The sequence below is a fragment of the Malus sylvestris genome, chromosome 5 (assembly GCF_916048215.2).
Source record: "Malus sylvestris chromosome 5, drMalSylv7.2, whole genome shotgun sequence".
Classification (NCBI taxonomy): domain Eukaryota; kingdom Viridiplantae; phylum Streptophyta; class Magnoliopsida; order Rosales; family Rosaceae; genus Malus; species Malus sylvestris.
Genome location: NC_062264.1, coordinates 45,481,928 through 45,504,181, shown reverse-complemented (window position 1 = coordinate 45,504,181; position 22,254 = coordinate 45,481,928). Strand labels below are relative to the sequence as shown.

At 38.2% G+C, this 22,254-nt stretch overlaps 2 protein-coding genes, 1 long non-coding RNA gene and 2 pseudogenes across 3 annotated transcripts; all 5 read right to left on the bottom strand.

The window, feature by feature from the left end:
- Window positions 1–3,010: 3,010 nt before the first annotated feature.
- LOC126624806 (beta-glucosidase 47-like) lies at window positions 3,011–7,721 on the bottom strand. The gene is made up of 12 exons (XM_050293916.1): window positions 7,561–7,721; window positions 7,230–7,296; window positions 7,077–7,135; window positions 5,210–5,285; window positions 5,043–5,117; window positions 4,858–4,945; window positions 4,528–4,780; window positions 4,335–4,450; window positions 4,001–4,259; window positions 3,813–3,915; window positions 3,564–3,672; window positions 3,011–3,251 (listed from the first exon to the last, which is right to left on the bottom strand). Exons 1-12 carry the CDS (start codon window positions 7,714–7,716, stop codon window positions 3,056–3,058), a joined length of 1,557 nt encoding a protein of 518 aa, XP_050149873.1. The 5' UTR covers window positions 7,717–7,721; the 3' UTR covers window positions 3,011–3,055.
- Window positions 7,722–14,556: 6,835 nt separating this feature from the next.
- On the bottom strand, window positions 14,557–15,646 carry LOC126624808 (uncharacterized). Its single transcript, XR_007624228.1, has 2 exons — window positions 15,415–15,646; window positions 14,557–14,969 (listed from the first exon to the last, which is right to left on the bottom strand). It is a non-coding gene; the product is annotated as an uncharacterized LOC126624808 (long non-coding RNA).
- Window positions 15,647–15,662: 16 nt separating this feature from the next.
- On the bottom strand, window positions 15,663–16,765 carry LOC126622967 (glucose-6-phosphate/phosphate translocator 2, chloroplastic-like; annotated as a pseudogene).
- Window positions 16,766–16,830: 65 nt separating this feature from the next.
- On the bottom strand, window positions 16,831–17,546 carry LOC126624807 (glucose-6-phosphate/phosphate translocator 2, chloroplastic-like). Its single transcript, XM_050293917.1, has one exon. The coding sequence runs from the start codon at window positions 17,544–17,546 to the stop codon at window positions 17,022–17,024; it is 525 nt and encodes a 174-aa protein (XP_050149874.1). The 3' UTR covers window positions 16,831–17,021.
- A 2,777-nt stretch (window positions 17,547–20,323) lies between these two features.
- On the bottom strand, window positions 20,324–22,140 carry LOC126622966 (F-box/LRR-repeat protein At3g26922-like; annotated as a pseudogene).
- Between the last annotated feature and the right edge of the window lie 114 nt (window positions 22,141–22,254).

Sequence of the window (22,254 nt, the reverse complement as noted above, 5' to 3'; positions counted from 1 at the left end):
CTTTGTACATTCGACACCAACAATTTCCGGTCCTACACGATGTTCAATAATCACATCTCCCCCTAGATCCAACCAACTCAGATTACCAATATTATTCTCCCCCTGGTGATCTGATGTAGAAGGTACCGAAGTGTAGAAATATTCTGATTCAGAGAAGGTCACATCCATGGTTACATACATATACCGGGTTTCAGGATGGTAACACTGATACCCCTTTTGGTGAGAAGAAAAACCCAGAAAGACACACCGTAATGCACACGGATCCAATTTACTACGATGTATTTTCTGAATATGAACATAAGCCACACAACCAAAGACTCGAGGGGTGAGAGTATTACGGGACACCACGGGAGCATGGTGTGTGAGGACTTGAAAAGGCGTTTGAAAACTAACCACCCGAGAAGGCATACGATTAATAACATACACGGCATAGGTAACTGCTTCAGGCCAAAAACGTGGAGGAACGGAGGCCCCAAGGAGCAAGGCCCGGGCTGTTTCCAAAATGTGGCGATTCTTACGCTCTGCAACCCCATTTTGTTGCGGAGTATGCGGACACGTGGTTTCATGAAGGATCCCTTGATCACGTAGAAAACCCGACAACTCAGAATTGATGTATTCTCCTCCATTATCAGAACGGAGAACCTTGATAACAGAAGAATATTATGTCTGAACCAACTGAGCATATGACCGAAATATGTCACTAACATCACTCTTATTTTTCAACACATAAAGCCATGTCATACGAGTGCAATCATCAACAAATGTAACAAACCACCGGATTCCCGAAGAAGTAGTAATTGGAGAAAACCCCCAAACATCGGAATGCACAAGATCAAATGGAAAAGGTCTTTTATTCATATTAGGAGGAAACGAAGCACGATGGCTTTTAGCAAGAATACATACTTCACAATGTAAGTCTGATTCATTTATTCCACTAAATAAACTAGGCACCATATGCCTTAAATATTTAAAGGATGCATGCCCTAATCGACGATGCAATAACCATACTTCTTGTAGATTACTATCACGGAACACTCGTACTGCATGAGCTCTGCCAGGAACGACATCATCCACATAGTACAACCCCTCTCTCTTAGTGCCACGCCCAATTATCTCCTTGGTCTGAATATCCTGAAGTAGACAAAAGGACGGATACATTAGAACAACACAATCCAATTGTTCAGTAACCTGTGGTATAGACAGTAAATGATGTGATAAAGATGAAACAAGTAAACATCGGTGTAAAGGGAGAGAGGCCGTGAGATACACGGTGCCAGCACCAATAACAGGAGCACGGGTACCATTGGCGGTGGCTATATATTCCCTGTGAGATGTTGTCATACATTGAAACATATTCTTATCATATGTCATATGATCCGTTGCACCAGAGTCCAGAATCCAACCTGTATGATGCTCAGTATCAGCGGCCAAAAGACCATGCCCTACAGTACCTGCGGTGGAGGGCGAGTCACCATGGGTAGAACGAGTCAGCAAAGATTGACTCGGGTCATCACCAGGAGTGTCGGCCTTCTTTGTTGATGGTGGGGCTGTAGCTAGGGAGGCACGGCCTCCATTGTTCCCTGCACTTCCACGCTCCTTTGCACGCAATTTTTTCTTCAATTCTGGAAACCAATCAGGCACCCCATGCTTAGCAAAACACGTATCCTCAGTATGACGGGTTTGTCCACAGAAAGTACACTTCAAATCATCTTTATTTTCTCGGTTGAAGGGACGAGAATTTAAAGAGTGATTAGAAGAATTATTAGGACGAGGGACAACAGCTGGCCGAGAAATCATGGCCATAGACGGCGGCCCACCTTGGTTGTTACTTCCACCCATCATAGTAGCATGTCGTTGTGCTTCACGCCGAACAACAGAAAACACTTCCTCAACAGATGGTAAGGGTTGAGTACGTAGAATATCACTCCGTACCTTATCAAAGATATCATCCAAACCCGCCAAAAAAGCATACACACGATCAATTTGAATCTCTTCTCGAAGGGTCTTGAGATCCACAGCACACTCCATCTTGATTGGTCTCCTTTGATCTAACTCCTGCCAAACGGACTTGAGGTCAGCATAATACACACCAACTGGCCAGCCCTCTTGACGGAGTCTGAAGGATTTAACCTTCAGTTCATAAATTTGAGAAATATCCGAACCATCATAATAGGTCCGAGCCACCTCTTCCCAAACTTCTTTCGCAGTACGCAGGTGAATAAAAAATCCCATGATAGCAGGTTCCATGGAATTGATTAACCACCCTTTTACTATTGCATTCCCTGTCTCCCATGTCATATATTCAGCACTATCCTCAGCAGGCTCCTTGGTACTCCCAGTCACAAAGCCCTTCCTACCGCGTCCAGCGATGTGCATCTCCAAAACCTTGGACCAAAGAGGATAATTTGATCCATTTAATTTCACGGTGTTTGATACAGCAGACGCATCACTCTGAATGACGACAGGATTCAATACTGGATTATTTGTTGAGTTACTGCCTTCCAACTTCAATACGCCACTGCCTCCTTCTGATGCCATTCGGCTTTACCACACACACACGACAGAAACAGCAAAAAAAAAAAACTGTGACGATGAGTCACCACACTGCTGCGCAAGCAGCAATACCACACACACACGGTACTTTGCAGAGATCAGTCAACCACACACACTGCTGCACACGCCAGCAAGAATACACACACACGGCAACACTGTTTTCTGCAGAAGATTTGCAGAAAAACAGCCAACCAAGCACATCGAAAAAACTAGGGTTTCGGCAACACTGGCTCTTGATACCAAATAGAATTTTTACGGGATAAATTCCTTGTATTACTTCCTTGAAATATATACAAATACAATCCTTGTTCTATAAGGAAACTAAAAATTAAAAAGGACACAACAAATAATCCTTCCTAAAAAAGGATTCCTAATATTTACAATATATTTACATACTTATTTTTGTAGACTCACGTTTACAGATTGGACGGATCTTGGGAAAGAATGTCAACAACAATTGCGAATAAGGATCCTTGTGGACATAGATTTGTTGGTGCAAGATTCAGTTTGTGGGTAGGTGTGTTTGCACCGTATGATTAGATACAAATTGCTTGTACCAAGCTGCTGATAGTCTTTGAGTCCTCTTGAGAGTGGCGTAATCAACACGGTGAAGTCCAAACCGAACCGTATAGCCACTCGTCCACTCGAAGTTGTCCAGCAACGACCACACCAAGTACCCTCTTACATCTGCTCCTTTTCTGACCATATTTATAAAATAAAATAAAAAATCAATTAACTTTTTCTCGACATTTGATGATTTGATACTGTGTTTCAGATTTGAGATTCACCAAAACATCACAATGCTAATACCATATAAAAAATTACTGCATATAACTGGTGTATACATATTGAAAGTCACTCGCACTATGACATTTTGGCCATTAAAAAAGGAACATTATTGTATACACTATTACGTAATATGCATGCAATAATCTCTCTAAATGCAGGTGACATTAACATTACTTAAATCCAATAAATGAATGCAAGCCCTAGGGCAGTCCAGTGTATACCTAATTCCTTCTGCAAGTGCATGTAAGTAAGACCTCATGTACTCCACTCTCTTGACATCATTCAGTAATTCTTCATTGCAGGAATTCGGATTCCCTACCTCACCAAACCCTAGAAGATCAAATTATATAGGAATCTTTGTCACACCAGATTTTTTTTTTTTTGGGGGGGGGGTTGCCGTGCGGCGTCATGTTTTGATGAGGGGCCAGGCGGCGTCATGTTTTGATGAAAGATCTGAATTTGGACCTTACCATTTTCTGTGATGAAGATTGGTGTGTTGTTGTATCTGTCTTTTACGTATGTTACGATCTTTTCCATTCCTTGAGGGTAGACATACAGCCAGTCAACCGAAGTCTACATCCAAAAAAATAAAAATAAAGGTAAATTGCTAGAAGAAATTAATTGTTGTGGCGAATGATTATATGATGAGTTTGCATACTGGTTCTCCAATGAAGACTCCGTCTTTCTGTGCAGTTCGCAATGCGAAACCCTCCGTCCTTGAAGTCCCTGGTCCTGGTTCACATGCAGAGAACATACAATCTTTTGAGTAAAAGCTCGTATAGTGATTGATGCCAATGAAGTCCAATCCATTCTTCTTCAGCATCTCCACATCAGATTTCGAAAATGCCGGCAAATCAGCTCCTAGAATCTCACGCATTTCTGCAGGATATTTCCCTTGTAGAACGGGATCTAAGAACCTGCATTTTAAACATGTTAGTTGTAGTGTGACCAGACAAATATGAGAGCAGCCTAATGCATATGGTCTCACTTACCAGTTCATATAGAAAGACATAGCCCTCTCAGCTGCTGATTTGTCTTCTAAGGAGTTGCTGATCGGTTCATACCATAAGGCATTCATAACAATTCCAATGCTACCTCTTTGTTTTTTCTGAGCGTCAAAGACATGATTAGAACCACATCGAAATAATTACACTCATTAATGAATTTCAAAACTTTGTTTCTAACCTGATATTTGGTTCTGTATAGATGGACGGCAGCTGCATGGGATAGAATGATGTTATGAGCTGCTATGAAAGGCTCTCTCTCTGAATCCCCACTAGTACAATTCCCAAAGGGTCTAGAGCAGCGAGCGGGCGGGTACATTCCCGACCTATAGCCCCGAATAACTACTACATTCGGCTCATTGAATGTCACCCAGTACTTCACTCGGTCCCCAAAGAATTTGAAACATGTATTTGCATAATATACGAAATCCTCCCTGAAAATTGAAATTGCAATCCTTATAGTTATCACTTATTAGTGATTTTTCGGACAGATGGGAATGTTGCTACATACTGCAGTTGGGGACTTAGCCAAGCTCCATATCTGTCTTCAAGTTCCTGTGGAATGTCGTAGTGAGTCAACGTCACGAAGGGATGGATTCCTATAACATGACATAGAGAATGTTGCCAAAGAAAATGTCATGTATTTCCAGCAACAATGAATTGGATGAGCACATAAACAATGGTAACAAAGAAGACCTCTACGCAGAAGAGCGTCGATGAACTTGTCATAGTGATTGATGCCAGCTCGATTCACTTTCCCAAATCTTCCTTCTGGTTCAAAGTTATAATATATGTGAGTAGAGAGGAGATGCTTGGATTCTATAATATGAGTAGAAATTTGTGAAAGAACGAAAAAAACTTACTAGGTAAAACTCTTGCCCATGATATGGAAAACCGGTAAGTATTGACTCCAATGTAATTCATGAGATCCAAATCTTCCTGTTTTTTCATATCAATGTCGAAGCAAGATTATCAATGTTCTATCTCTAATTTAATTTAGCCATAACAATAAAACACAGTAGGCTTCAACTAGATTTTTATAAGGTTTCACCTTGCAGTGTTGAACACCATTTGTTCAGCTACGATTACGATCTATGAGTTTAGTAATAATTCCCACAAAATACCTTCGTATAATTGGAAGAAAATATATGTCTCCTTATTACATGTAAACAATCATTCAATTTCGACAAATTATAATCTGATACGTGTGTAATTTTTTTCTGAAATTTTTTTGTTACATTTGCATATTGTATCAGACTGTAATTTATAGATAAAATATCATGTTAAGTACACAACTCTAATTGGAATACAATCTACAAAGTACAATAAGAGATGGCCAGGCCAGAATGGGGTTTATGGGAAAGGGATCCTCTCCGGATCCCTTCCACCTAATCCACCAAGGCCACAAATCCGGGCTTTTGAAATTTGATTCAACGACCAAAGTTATTATAACTTTTAAAGTGAATTCCTGTTTGTAGCTGTTGGATTAAATTTCAAAGGTTCAGATTTTTTGCCTTAGTGGATTAAGTGTAAGGGATCTGGAGAAGATCCATTTCCCCCCTGATCTCATAACTTTTTCTTATTGGTCTAAGTGATCATAATCTATCATTCCATCATGAGAATCTGCGGGGATGGTCTAGGCTAAAAATCTCTCCCTTTGATCTCATAACCTTTTCTTTTTGGTCTAAGTGATCATAATCTATCATTCCATCATGAGAATCTGCGGGGATGGTCTAGGCTCAAAATTAAGAGAGATTTTTCAGGATGTCGAAAATATGATTCAGTATATTAAGTGTCATAATCTAAATGGTTGGTACTTAAAAAAACTTTCAACCACTGTATCATAATACTTGGCGTATTAGGCCGTATTCCGGACGCAATAAAAAATTCCTCTAGAATCAGAGGTCTATATCCAAAATTTGGAAGGATTCAACAAAGTATTAGAGAATATTTTTTGCTCACCGCTCTCAGGTGATGGTGATGCTCACCACCTTATTTGTCACCATTAGATGAGTTTAAATTTTTAGTTTTGTGTAGTGGGCGACACAAATCTTGAAATTTAAACTTACCTAACAGTGATAAATAAAACTAATTGAAGGTGATGAGCAAAGCATGTGGTCCAATATCCTAATGGATAAGGTGTTGAGTTTTCACACATGCGTCCAAGTTCGAAACTCTCATTCCACTAAATTATTGTAATAGTTTTTAACCTTCCACTTTCCATAATAATAATACTAATAAATTTAAAAAATAAGAGAAAAGAAAATGGTGAACTAAATTGCACAAGAGGAATTAAGCACCAGCGTTTTAGTCATTTCGCCCACACTTAAAAACCATTCACGAATATAGAGAAGATTAAATTTGGCATGTATCCTTTAGATGGGACCACCTAGTGCAAAATTTAAAAGGAAAACTAATGAAAATGACTTGAAAATTTTGAGTTTTAAATATAATAACAAAATAAAGGATAAAATGAATAGTATCATAATTGACTTTTTACTGTAAAAATATGGTTTTTTGTTAAATTAAACAATACTGAAATCTTTTCGTTGAAGTTCCTAAATTTAAAATAATTTGGGTACAAGTCAGACTTAGATTAGTTTTTGCCTGACCTAGGTTGAAGCAGAATTCAGAAGTCCAGCTCCAGAATTCCAAATTTAACAAAAACACACACAAATATATCAGAGTTGAAGAAAACGCAAAATAATAAGGTTAGTTCAATAGCCTAACCAAATAAAGATGATACTGGTCATCAGCGATATCTCCATTAGTTCCATCCGAAATATGACCTGTGGCAAGCAAAATATATAACTCCACCGTTGGATTTTGACGACAGGGGAAAAAAAATACATCAAAGGGGTAAAACATAAGCATTAAACTGACCAGGCTTATGAGTAAAAACATCCCAGTTGCTTAGGCTTTTTCCATCAGTCAGAAAAGCTCCCTCAAACTAGGAAAATATAATGAAGAAGAAACATTAATATTAAACTAAAATAAAGGACTGATTCTGATGAGTCTGTGAGTGTGGTTTGTGTGGAAAGTTTTCCTCATAGTTAAAGTGATCAAATTTTCTAACTGCATATAACAAAGGGATACATATACTAAAGTGATTCATAAAGGCAACAAAAATAAAGGCTTATACGTGTGTGTATGTGATTTGTTTGTAAGGAAGAAAAACTTCTTACAAGCTGCCAAAATATTTGTATGTGTGTACCTGGTAAGAAGAGGATGCAGTTCCAAAGAGGAAGTTACTTGGGAAAGGGGATGTGGCTGAGTTTCCTTTCAAAAATATGTGATTGCAAGACACCATGGGAATCGCAAAGCATATATCAACAATAAGGAAAACATGAAGTGCTGAAAAATGCTCCATTATAAGTTTCAGAGTATGAATGAATGAGATGGCATATATGTTGGATTTTTGGATCCGAAGGCCCATGGGGTTCCACTCTAATGATACTGATATTGTTTCTAACTTTACCATCTGCCCAATCCGTCAGGTGTGGGGTTTTACCACTTTATCACTTGCTCAATCCGTCAGGTATAAGGTTTTACCACAAAAGGTCTCAGTATTAGTTAGAGTGGGGTATTTAAATCTCATTGTTTTCTTTTCACCCACCGATGTGGGATTCCAACACTCCTCCTCACGTGTAACCCCATTTAGTAGTTCACACGTGGAACAAATCGGCAATTAAAACTCAAAGGTCGGCTCTATGTTAAGAGTCCAAACTTGTTTTCTTTTCACCCACCGATGTGGGATTCCAACACTCCCCCTCACGTGTAACCCCATTTAGTGGTTCACACGTCGTACACATGGGCAATTTAAACTCAGAGGTCAGCTCTTTGTTAAGAGTCCTAGCTTGTGCTCCTTCTTGGTGACAAGCTCGTTGGCTTGCACGGGCCCGAACCTGGCTCTGATACCATGTTGAATTTTTTGATCGGCGGGTCCGTGGGTCCTCACTCTAACAACATCGATATTGTCCCCAACTTTACCACCTGCTCAATCCGTCAAGTGTGAGATTTTACCACAAAAAACCTCGGTATTAGTTAGAATAGAGTAATCATATTTAAACCCCATTATTTTCTTTTCACCCACAGTTGTGGGATTCCAACAATATATATATAGTTCTTACTCATGAGGCCTCCTTAAAAATAAATACTGACATTTTGATGGAACATCTGCGATGGCCATGGAGCTTGCATTACCGTTGGATTTGCTCATCAGAAACATCAGGAATGGTCCGGTTGGTGTGTTGCAAGTCCTGGAAAACAAGCAAAAGGAAGAGATATGTGACAAGAAATCACTGACCTTTTGATGCAAAATTTGTGGTAGCCTGGAAAGCTTATTGAGCAGTGTAGCACCACTTAATTGGCACAATTTGATTAGTCTATTTAATATCGATATCATTGTGGACCAACTGACAGGGCTCCATTACTGTTATTACTGTTGGTTTTGCTTAACAGTAATCATGGCAAGAGGAAGAGATGTGAAATCAGCGAGCGAGATAGACACGAAATCGTAAATTCATAATCACATTGGCTAAACCATATATTAGTATCGATAGAGAAAGATGCGTCGGGAAGAATCTGGAATGTATCACCAATGAAAAGCAGGGAAATGTGAACCCTGGCCTACGTATGTACCTCAAGGTCACATCAAATTGATGGATCACTATTCATCAACCAATCATATAATTCAAAAGGAAAAGGATCATCGCCGCTGGATCCTTTTCTTGGAGATCTTAAGAATTTAATGATCGTCATCGTTCATCGTATATCGTGCGATCAGTTTTCGTTAAATATTATTTATATTTAATTTTAAATTTTAAAATAATTTTTAACTGTACGATATACGATGAACGATTACGATCATAAGATCCCTAGGATGCCCAAAAAAATGATCCGACGAAAATCCTTTTCCAATTCAAAAGGATTAATAAGTATAAATATCTTGTTAAATTCATCAACCAATCATACGATTCAAAAGGGTTAAATTTCTTGGATAACAAGACGAAAGCTGCCCCTAAAAATAGGAAAGTTTGTTTTAGTCAACAAATAAATCAATGCTAGAGAGATCAAATTTTTAAGAAAACTTTAATGAAAAAGACTTTAACAAAAGCTTTAATGAAAAAGGCTTGGACCAAAGTATTTTAACAAAACACCACCTTATACTTTTCTTTAACTAAAAACACCTCAAAACTAACCATAAGGATAGGGGCCCAAGTTCTATACGGACTGAATTACAGAGCCTAACATGGGACAAAAATAAGTTTACAAAATTACCTTTACGGAAAGAAAACACAGCCATTAGTGAAGAAGAAGGACCGGTGGGTCCACCATCTTCTTTTTTCAATTGTGTAACATACAGGATTTGATTTCTTTATGGTCCACCATCTATAAAAAAAAAATTGGATAACTTACATAAAACTACCACAATTATTAGGTCAGTCATAGTTTCATACTTTGTTTTGAAAAAGTTTCAATGTCATATCTCATCTTACGATTTGTTACAATTTCATACCTTCCGTCAGTTTATCTGTCAATTCTTCCGTTAAATAGTGACGTAGTTTAAAAAAATTAATAAAATAATAAAATATTAAAAATAAAAAAATAAAATCATTTAATATTTTATCTTTTTCCATGGGGGACCCACCCGTATATCTTCCCCCCCCTACTTTTCTCTCGGCGTGCTCAGAACCCCCTAACCCACCTGGGTTTTTTCATCTGCCATCCCATTTCCTCCCGTATTCTCTCTCCCTTTCTCCCTTTCATGCTGCAACAACAACCTCGTTGGCCCCGAACCCAAATCCCACTCGCTCCCGTCTTCCCCCAACCCACCCTCCAAACTAATCTAATCAAATCAAATCTCAAATTTTCTCAGAAAATCCTTCACTGCAAACCCAAGAACCCATAAGAAACATTTACTTTCCCAGGTACCAAACAGCCCCCAAAGAATTTTTTTTATTCAAATCAAGGGTTGCTTTCCTCAAATTTTCTTTTCTGGCTTTGGTGGGTTGCTGGGTATAGACTGATTCAAAAGAATGGTGGTGAAGATGATGAGGTGGCGACCATGGCCGCCTCTGACGACGAAGAAGTATGAGGTGAGGCTGGTGGTGCGGAGGCTGGAGGGCTAGGATCTGGTGAGGGAGGGTGCAAACGGGGCCGATCCACAGGACAAAGAAAAATAGGAAAAGTGGACGGCGGAGATTAGGTGGAAGGGATCCAAGGTCAAGGTCAGGGCCTAAGATTAGGTGGAAGGGATCCAAGGGGATAGCGAATGAAAAAACCCAGGTGGGTTAGGGGGTTCTGGGCACGGTGAGAGAGAGAAGTGGGGGAGGAAGGAGATACAGGTGGTTTAGGGTGGTGGGTCCTCCATGGAAAAAGAAAAAAACATTAAATGATTTTTTTTAATATTTAATTAATTTTTTTAATATTTTTTAATATTTTTAATATTTTTAATATTTTATTAACTTTTTTAAACCACGTCACTATTTAATGAAATAATTGACAGACAAATTAACGGAAGGTATGAAATTTTAACAAATTGTAAGATGAGATATAACATTGAAACTTTTTAAAAACGAGTTATGAAACTGTGACTAACTCAATAGTTGAAGTAGTTTTATGTAATTTATCCAAAAAAAATTTATCGTACCCACCATCTCTAATTGGTTGCACAGTTTCCTAGTCCCAATAACTCTTTTTATTAATTTTTTTATTTTTTTATTTCTTTTCCCACATAAATCAATCATCATTTTTATCTTTTTATTTGTTTTCTTGTATTGTTTTTTTATTTGATTTCAGTTTACACCTATTTATATTATTATGTATTTAAACACCAACATTACATATAAGAAAAAAAAAATATATAATATAAGTAAATTTAATTAATTATATTAAATTTGTTTAAATTCGCCTAGTGCTTAGGCCTAGTCGTCGTTCGACTAATGCATAGCATCTTTTAGAACATTGACTATGGTTTCTCCTACAACCAATCCTCATAAAAAATGTCAACCAGAATACCAGATCAAAATATGTTCGATGTTTGAGTGACACACCGTATGATCTTCATCTTAATCCTATGAGCTAATTGCGTAACAACACCCCGAGGTTTGAGCCCGCTGTAAAAAAAACCCAAACAATGTTTCATTTTTTCTATCAAATGTGATCAGATAACTTATCAAGTGTGGTGTGAGCCACTTGTAAAGTAGCAAAAGCAAAAAGGTAATGATAAATCATATGTTAAAGTAACAAAAATCAAAAGATTAGAAGAAAAGGCAATTATAAATCATATTAAATTGAAAGGGTGCAGTGCATCAAATACCAAAGAGTTAAGAATTGTATATAAAGACAAGGCGTTGCTTATCAGCTACTGTTATTGGAATGTTGTGTGTATTGTAAGATGAGAACATTGTGGTATGTACTTTGATTTATCTTCATGGTCCCAATCTTTTATTTGTCATGGCCTATAATATATAGTTGTGCATGTAAAAGTTGTAAAGTTGAACCCACTTCTATAAATTGACATGTATGTAAATCAGTTATATGTTTAATGTGATTGTTTGGTAGAGCCATTTGTTGAATATTTAATACCATATAAATATAAATATATCAAATGTAACATTTCTAATACGAAATGAATATATTTCGAAGTAAAAAATATTTTACTATTGAAATAATTAATGACGTTTATTAAAACCTGAGAACCTTGATCAAAAGTTGAAAAGGAATAATGACACACCCCGACCGAGGTCAAGGCATGCGGGCCGTCACGTGAGAGTGACATAGCCATGTGCACAGTGCGGAAGCGATAAAGATAGTAAATATACGAATAATTAAAAATCATATTACTAGACTGCACTACTAAATAGAAAGTGATAGAAGTTAGTTACAACAGTAAACACTCCTAATCAGAGCATCAAGTCTAGGTGCAGTCTAGTAGGACAAGTACTAGTTATACAGAACCAGGAATGTTCTACTATTATATAAATAAGTCAGAACTACTGACAACCTCTAGCCACCAACAACAAGTTTACTTAAAACCTGGAGGAGCGCAAAACAGAAAACGTGAGTGGACAAAAACAAATGTTTTACAAAATCATTTTCTTTATCAACATATCTAACCTCTCGCTGTAAAACATATATAATTTTTCCCAGAATCAATATAATAACATATACATAATATATATAATCATATCATATCAATTCAATTCATGCTTCAAATAATCATATTCAAATGTATGCCATGCCAAGATATATCAGAGTAAGTAATTCAGGTAAGAATAAATTCATAGAAATATGATATGTTAGTCGAAAACCCTGTGGTAGTCTGTATGGCTGAATTTATAGCTCAAAAGTCCATCTAGCCGGAGTCACTACAATGACCTATACGGCAATATACTGCACATAAGTCGGAACCCCTAAAAATGGTATGTACGACAAGATTGGATGTAATATAGTTATGGTCAATTCTATTTTCTCATAATAGCCGGGCAATAAATCGCTAGTCACCTACGAGTTGGAACCATAAATAAGGTCTGTATGACAAGACTGTACACTTAAGTTGGATCCAATATGAGCATATAGTGCGGGAGGTGACGTAAATAAACAGGCATGTACTTCATCTCTCTGGCTAATTCACAATCACCCTAGGTGCAGCTTTATGAGCTCAACATTACTTAATTACATATCACATTTCACATATCATCGATGATTCACATAACCACACATAACATACCTGAACTCACCTGTGCCTCCACAACACCCCATTTATATATATATGCAACCATGCAATGCATATTCAAAATATAGAAGCATTTGACATATTATTTCAAAGCATAATTTCCTTAAAAATGCATTTCTGGGAAATATATCAAGTATATAAATATATACTGAAAACAAAAGCCCACTCACTGGTATGTTGAAGGGTCGTAGCCCCCGAGTCGCCCGTGGATACCCTCGTCCTCGGGATAAGTCTCACCTATATGCGAATTAACTATAAAAACGTTATTTTAAAGCACATCGGCAAAACTAGCTAATAACTTCTCATACATTGCTTAATTTTGGTATTTAAATATACCAACGTGACCTACACAACCTCACGAACATCGTGATATTTTTAGATAAATTTTTAGGTGGCTCATGCGCCCCCAGGGGCCGGGGAGGGCACGGCCTCACGCGCCCAACACGCGCATCATCTTCAACCTCCAAACGACGGAATAGTGTCGCCGGCGCTGGATTCTGGGTAGACTTGCAACTGCCTTTTTCTCACTCGTTTTTGCACCATTTTTCACGCAATTTATACCAAAATGAAGCTATTAACTTGTAGAACACGATCATACAAATTTAAAGCTCTAAAAGTCACGGGATCTCACCGGAGAATTCTAAGAAAATCGGCCAAACTTCATCCACACGATCCCGACGTCCAAAACCTTCAAACGAAGCACTTCGAGCTTCCTTGGGACCTCACTAAGCTCGATATGAGCTTGGATTGTCATAAAACATAACCATTTAAAAGTTCATGAATAGTGCTCAACTCGGAGCTTGAAGTTTCAACATGATATCGAACGAGTTCTTACCTGAACTGGGTACCTTTGAACTCGTATAGTCCTCACGAACACAATGGTACTAATTTTGGCCACGATCCATGAAGTTTTAAGGGTCTTGGGTGCTTATCCGTCCCATTTCGAAGGAGAGATAGTGAAACCGAGAAAGAGAGAAGAGATAGCACGGGAGAGTGAAAGAGAGAGAGAGACAAGATGTGTGGTCCAGATTTTTGGGTCACCAATCAAAACAACCCATTTTCCTTACTTCCAATTGGGTCCAAAATAATAGGAACTTAACACATTGGTCCTCAACCACACATAGTCCCACAATGCCACAAACGCTCAAGGGCATTTTAGTCTTTTCACATCAACGATAACAAAATAATGTACATTTCCGGGACAGGTTGTGACAAATAAGGTTTTAATCAATGAAGTAGCAAAAAGAAAGATGAGAGCCTAATTTCTCAAAAAAAACAAAAAACAAAAAAGGTATTGCTATCTATACATTTAACAAAAAAATTAACTGGAGCTTAATGGATATGACATTTTCAATAGATTGGGTACTTGTTTGAAATGTTTCAAAAGCTTGAGATCTAAATAAGAACCATAAATTCCAACAGTAATGATTAATATCGACATAATAGAAGTGGATCAACCAAGCTGCCAAATTCTAAACAAAAAATCATTATTGATGGTCCAAGACCATACATATTGATAGATAGAATTATTATGTATTTGCTGAATAGAATTATAGAATGACACTATTTGAGTTCCAACTACTATTCTGCCCCAAAACAACCATTCTTCTTATTGACTACAAAAATCTACAATACAAATTCTCAACCGATGAACGTAATGAAATCTCTTCTCTAATTCAACCAGATCCGCGAGTAACAGAGCGTGATTCTGTAAACCAACTCCATGAATCCATGACTACGAAGTTCAGAGGACCACATTCAAACTCCCTGTGATCGATTGCTGAACACTTTCAAATCCACAGGCAGATAAGTATCTTTGTCTCTCTTCATCATCTATCATACAAACTAACTTTGGCATCTTCAAACATTCCTCGCTGTTTACCCTGCAAGCAAAGTTAAAAGCGGAATCGTTAGCCAAATCGGAGCCATAACTACATAAAAAATTCCAACTTCAAAAGGGTAGTCAAGCAACTCTTTGGAGATGGCCATTTTAATAGGCTGTGATTTAAAGGGTACATCCAATGAAAGTGCGTGTTCGTTTTATGTATGTATAACTTAAGAGTGTATACACTTATGTGTCGTCCCTCTCCCAATGTCTTGTCAAGGAGAAAGACAGACACATAAAAGTGTATATAATTTGTTGTATGCAAGTCTCTCTCGTAGCTTGGTATGAAAGGTTAGAAACATTGTCCATTTGATTGCCCTCTTATTGTTTAGCTGCCCTTGAAGAATTATAAGGCCAACTTCTTTGGTTTTCCTGTCACCATATGGACAATGGGCACAGAGAGTGCAAAACGAAAACAAAACACAAAAGTTATCCACACATACCCAAGATATGTTTCCACATTCCAAACTGCCCATCTTATGGAGAAATTTTTCAGTGTGCTTGAAATACAGGCTCAGACGTCATATGACATTATATAAGTGGAGGGACATTTGAAAAAAAATACTGCCCCTCACTTGTATCGTGTTCGGGCACATTGAAAAATCTCCCCATCTTATGGAGTGATGCAACTTGGTTCCTACCCTATGCAACTAGATATTCTCCTCACATATTTTGTCCCCAGCTTAACCACTCAACGCATATGCATGTGGACTTTTGAGTACAAATCTCTCGGTGCAACAGAAGAAACTGCGCCTCTTAATATTTGCTATATTGAACCGTTTTTAATCAAATGTGAAACAAATTACTCTCTCTAAATTTCCTAACAAACACTCTCATATAAGGTGTGGGAAGCATACCTGTGAGTAGAGGAAGGTTCCGAGTATTGCAATGGCTGCTCCAAGCGCGTTGACGGGTTGAACAGGCGTGTAGAATATTATGATGGAGAAGACTATGACCGCTTCATTGTGTTCCCAACGCTGAATGTTAAGGGAGATATCTGGTCTAGTGACATGTATGAAACCTGATTATACAAGTGATAGAAGACACTCTGTGCCACCACCCACCTGTTCACATTTAGATGTACAGAGATTTCATAAGTAAAATAATCAAGGAGAAAGGTATGTAATGTTCTAGTCAAGCACTATCTGAGTTTAGCCAAGTTCGTTAAAGCAGTGTACTACCATCGCTTGTTAGAAAAAAAAAAAAAATGATTCAAGCACTCCCCTATGTCCTCTATGTCCATTACCAAAAACAACAATTTTACAGACAGTTGTAAGTCATCGTATATTTACCATACGAAATTGGGACCGATCTGTGCAAGAGCAGTGTTCCATCCAGCAGCCCACATCTTGGGGCCCTCCACAGCGATGGCAAACGGAATCAGGATCAATAGAGACAACATGGAAAGACAAGCGTGGTAGTTCATCCCACTGACAGACTTCCCCTTCATCCCTTTCTTGGAAAATATGTTCCTAAACACGAATGCCAGGTTCGATACCATAGCCCCCATGAACCCTGATGCACATAGCAGCATTCTTTTAGTCCTCATAAAAAATTAAGACACTTCAAAAGCACCAAAACCACAGTTTATCAAAACCCTTAAATATTTTTTATTGCAATATCAAATGTGGTGAAGTTTGAACAAGTTTTCTAACCAGTCATGTTGCAATTGAGCTCGGTTGCAGCAGCGAGCGCTCATCCTCCAATGATTGGAAAGAGGGAGAGGTAAACCGAGAGAGGAAATGATTCACCTAACAAGAACCTTGAAACCAATACACTGAATGCAGGCTCATTGCTCTTGATGATGTGAGTGAACGAAACTGCTACCTTCGCCATGCTTACGGTCCCCGCTACATGCCCAATTGTATGTGCCACCGCAACCTGCACACATAACCAAAACAAATACAAAACAATTTTAAGAAAACAGACCTAGGAAAATGATTTCCGCGCAGCCTCTGCGGATTTTTTCTGTCACTTATTCTCTGCTCATTCAATTCAAAGAACAGAAAAGAAACAAACATAATGTGCAGAAAAAAAAAGTGTGCGGACATCATTGCACTTTCAGCCTTTTAGTTGCCGGAAGCAAAGTCTTCCAAAAATCTAAATCAGTTTTCGGAGCCTCAGCAATCCTGGTGGCCCTTGAAACGAGCATCATGAGCGACCCAGTTGCGAGGGAGAGAGTTGATGTGAGCCATGGATATGGAAACATATTCAAAACCTTCTTGTTGTAGATATTGAACACAACATTCAGAGCCCACCAGGTAGCAAAGTATAAACCAATTTTCAACCTCTGAGCCGCCTCCTGCTGGTCTGGCAACTCAATGTTGATCTTCAGCGGCCTCGACTGGTCCGCCTCGTAGGCCTTGCAGAAAGTTCCCTTCTGGTTTTTGCCGGCCAATGAGATACACTCGCCAGAAGATATGTGAAGGGGTGTGAGGGAAGAGGAACGAGAGGTTTTTTGGGCCTTGTGGAAATTGGGTAGAGATAAAGAGTGAGACTTTATCAGACACCTCCTGCTCAAGAACTCCGGCGACCCAAAAGCCGGAGTTCTGAGTTTCACTGGAGAGATCTGCATGGTGGGTTTTGGAGTCTAGATTTAAGAATAAAAGTTTCTTGGGATTGATTCGTAATAAGTTTGGTGGGTAATGAAGGGAAAGCTTTTGAAACGGTTTTTCTTGGGATATATGGGAGAGAGGCAGGGGCAGAGGGTTTATATACGCGTTGAGGGAACGAGGGAGGTGAGTGGAATTTTATACCAAGTAATTGAGTGGTGAAAAACTACTGCAAGTAAACATTTTTAGCCGTCTTTTCTAAAGACTTAGAAGCTGGCTTGAGAAGTTATCGAGCCATTCGAGACCCCTCTCGGTCCCTGAAGTCTCACTTGAGCATTTCTCGAGCTCTTCAGGATATCTCTTCACAGAGGCAGAGAGTTATGAAGAGACTAGAATGGTTTCAGACCCATTTTGATATTTTTTTCACTAAAAAAAAATTAGTGTTATACTTGTGATTTTCAAAGTTTTTCCGTAACCTCAAGGCCCCAATTCGACATTTTTTCATTAATTTTGCTCATCGGGTTTGATTTGAGGTTTGTGGCTCATATGAAACTTCATGGCATCTTGCTTGATTGATTTCAGAGTTGTAGGCAGGAAGCATAATACTACCATTTTGATCTTCCCCTCTTAGCTTCTCTAAAAAAATCTCAGCCATCATTATTTGAAAATCCAAACACCTCAACAAACGATATTATACTTTAAATTAATTTAAATTACAAAACAAAGAATTCGATTTCAAGTGCATAAGGAGACGACGTTCGTTCTAACTACGCTTACGTCTGCAACTGATCCCGCTTTTTTCATTCACCTACTTTGATTCAAGCTACCCAAGATTGATGTAACCAAACAAAACAGAGCACTTTTCTCAAAAAAAAAAAAAAACAAAACAGAGCACTTCTCTCTCCAGCTGCTGCAAATTCTAGACCGCAAACCTAAGCCACGTTCCAAAGTCCGCATGTAAACGACAACATTGTAAGTAGAAATATTGAGCAGAAGCACAAATATCTGATTGAGAAAGACAGAAATCTGGGGCCTCTTGCCGTAAGGCACTTTGGTCATGCATTGCAATTTGCATTTGCATCTGCATCCCATGTTATTCTTCAAGTACAACATGATGCTGATTTCCAGTGTTCCTTTCAATAATTCATATTAATACATTGGACGATCCAAAAAAATCCAATTAAAATGTATTAATTGACCATACAAATATGATTCCGTTTGATTTGGTATGGTCTAGTTTCAATTATGATTTTAGTTAAAATCGAACTAAATTGTTACATGTCTACTCTTAATTTGCATCTCATATTGAATAGAAAAGGCCGACCCCAAGCTAACAAGGTTCTTTATTTTGCGAGGGTTAGGAGAGGAACATCTATCGTGCGTAGTCTTACCCTTACTTTGTAAAGAGACTGTTTTCAGGACTGGAATCCATGACATTTTGATCACAAAAGAGCAATTTTTTCATTGCATCAAGGCTCACGCTCTATGCATCTCATATTGAATGATCCAAAAAAATACAACTAAAGAGTACTTATTGATTTTACTGACAATGGTTTGACTTGATTTCAACTATTATTTAATTTAGTCAAAACAATTATAGTTGTTGCATACTAATTTGTTTGTCGCAACTTAATTACGAAACCGAACCATTCAAACTGCACCGTGCTTGCTTTTAATTTGTATCAGACATCGTTTTTTTCTTTTCAGTATAATATGACGCTGATTTTCAATATTTTCGTTCAATAATATATATGTTAATTGTGGACGATGGAAAAAACTTCAGGTAAAATGTTAATATTGACGGCTGATGCAAAAGATGGTAGTAAGTTGGCCTGGTTGGGGTTTGTCTGGCCGATAGCAACAGTGGTTTTGTTTGGACTAAGGCATTAAGGCTGTCTTTATATTTGACCAGAGCTGTAATTGTGCAGGCATGTGTTTTTGGTCGTGCTAAAAGTAGTAGCAAATGGTTTGAGGTGTCGTTTTTAGGTTTGGTGGGATACATACATGGTACACTGCTTTCATGCACGTGACTTGCAGGTGCTGCCTGCAGCTCATGCGAACAAAGTCCATCCCAACATTGCATGGTTGGATTATAACAAGTTTGATCGATTAGTTGGCTAACACAAATGTGGGTTAACCAGTTAGCTGCCTTTTGCACTCGAGTTTAATTCTTAGAATATCTTATAAGAAAGAAAGAAAATTTCTAGCAATCTAGGAAGAAAGAAAATTTATAGCAATTGGATTGAACGAATCAAAAGAGAATCAATAACTACTATCAAACTTATTCCACTAAGTAAAGTCGGCTGTATGAATTTTAAAACGACATTGCGTTTGATTTTGCATCAACTATTCTGTTAGTATTCAGTTGTCAAAAACAAGAGTACAAGAGAACGATACCGGGAGTGTGAAAGTCATTACCCTTCTTAGTACACAATGGTCAGAAAGTAACCGTACAGACTTGACTGTTTTGCCAAAATGTGCATGTTATATGCTATCAGTGAAGTTGAGCATAATCAACATACAGTTGAACCAGTATCCATTTGTGCTTATCAAAACAAATAAACACAAGACATTGCAGGTCAGTATGTTCAAAAGAAAGGCATGTCAGAAAATAAGCTAAGGTCTATAGTACAAATTACAACCTTGGGATCTATCAAAATTCAAGAACAACTTCACAGCTTTCTGATCCTTTGGGAATACGTGATAACTGTTTGGCAACTCGCGTCTTCATCACTCGACCCCCTTTAAAATTTGTGCAGCAAACCAGAACCATCTTCTCCAAGACCGTTGCATGCTTGAACTAAACCTTTAAAGCGTCAAGCTCGTTCGGGCTTCCCCAGAATTGATTCACTTTAAACGTCTTAAGATGCGACAAGAAGCATGGAGGCAGTGGCTCCAACACCCCATCATCTTCTATATTATTCGAGGACGGTTTAATCCCCTAAAAGTATCAAAACTCGGCTATGTTAACAAAGTTGCGTGAGGCCACGATACAAGAGAAAACATTACGGTTACAAAGTTATCTCATCGAATATCAGAGTTTGAAGACGTGGGACGTATTGGAGCATGGTTAATAGCACTTGACTACCAATATCTACTGGAGCTATTTCCAATACCAAAGTGGTTACGTCATTGAACAACGGTACTTGTGCAAGAAGTTGTGCTGCATTATTTAGAACCACCTAAGATCACGGTGAAGCAAAATAATCAAAACTAAGCGATTCTAAACAAGTTATTCATGCCACATAATGCCAAAAAAAGATGCAATTTTTAAAGAAGTACGCGGCATACCATATTAACAATGGAAACTAACCAATAAAAGAGAAGAAATTGTACCTTAAAGGCATCAAAAGGAGAGATAGGTGCTTCACACTGGAGAGACCTCTGAGGCCTGGTTTGGTACTGAAGTTATTCTGAAAAAAGCTGGTATAAAAAAAAGCTGAGTTTTTTTTGTGTTTGGTAAACATTCAGCTTCAGCTTTTTTTCATAGTTTTGGGTGAAAAAAAACCAAAAACAAGAAGCTGCAAAACCCAACTTTGAAAAACCGGCTTTTTTTTCACATCTATTTTACATAAAAGTTTACCAAACACTATAATACTGCTTTTTTTTTTCAAAAGTATTTTTACAAAAAAGTTTACCAAACACTCTACAACTTTATTTCATAGCCGCTTATTCTCACAGCACAGCAGAAGTAATTTTTTTTTAAAGCACAGCAATACCAAACCAGCCCTGAGGACCTTATGCAACCGGTAAGCAAGAAGCCTAAATCTCTTTACAGAATCACAAGAAAATTCAATCTCAGCGTAATCATGTGCGGACGAGTTACAAAAGATATATTCATTTAGGAATTCACCCCTGAGATAAAAATATTCCAGGCCAACTCCAACTACCGTAATCTGGCAACCATCCGAAGCACTGGAAAGTTCCGAGCCGTCTTCAAATATTATCAACCCAAATAGCTTGGGAGCACAAATACTCACAAATTTGAGATTCTCCCAACCGGCACCCTTCCAGAGATAATTCCTCAAGGACTGGACAATTAGAAACAGCTGCTGTGTTGAGTAGTCATCCGAAAACACCACGGAATCAAGAGACAACATCTTCAGACTTGAGAATCAAACAGTAGAAGGAAACTTGACAAGGCAGGCCATATTTAGATTAACTCCATCAGTGTTGCAGAAGTAAATAAGGAATGAGGCAACGAAAATGGTCCATTGAAGTTAATATTATTCAGGAAGATATGAAGCTTTTTAACAATGCGCCTTACAGCGGCAGAGATCCACAACTTCGCACACGACATGCATCACCTAGTACTGGAAACCCAAGATCAAACTTTTCTATGTCAGTGTGGCCACGAAGTACAAGCGCTCTGTCTACTACATTCACCAGGGGAGATCTTCCAGCATTATTAGAGATAAAAGTAAAGGCGGGGAATTGATGTCCATAAGTATTCCCATCTTTTAGACAATATGCTTGTTCTGGTTGCATCTTTCATTTCAAGAATGGTGATAATTTTTTCGATAAGCTTATCGGGCAAGTTGCTTAACCTTTGCTGATCTCTTCTCTTCCATCCAGCTTCTGCCTTTTGGAGTTTAGTACTCGAGAATTTGTATACATAGCTCAGATGGTTTCCCTACCAACAACAACAACAACAACAAAGCCTTTTCCCACTAAGTGGGGTCGGCTATATGAATCCTAGAACGCCATTACGCTCGGTTTTGTGTCATGTCC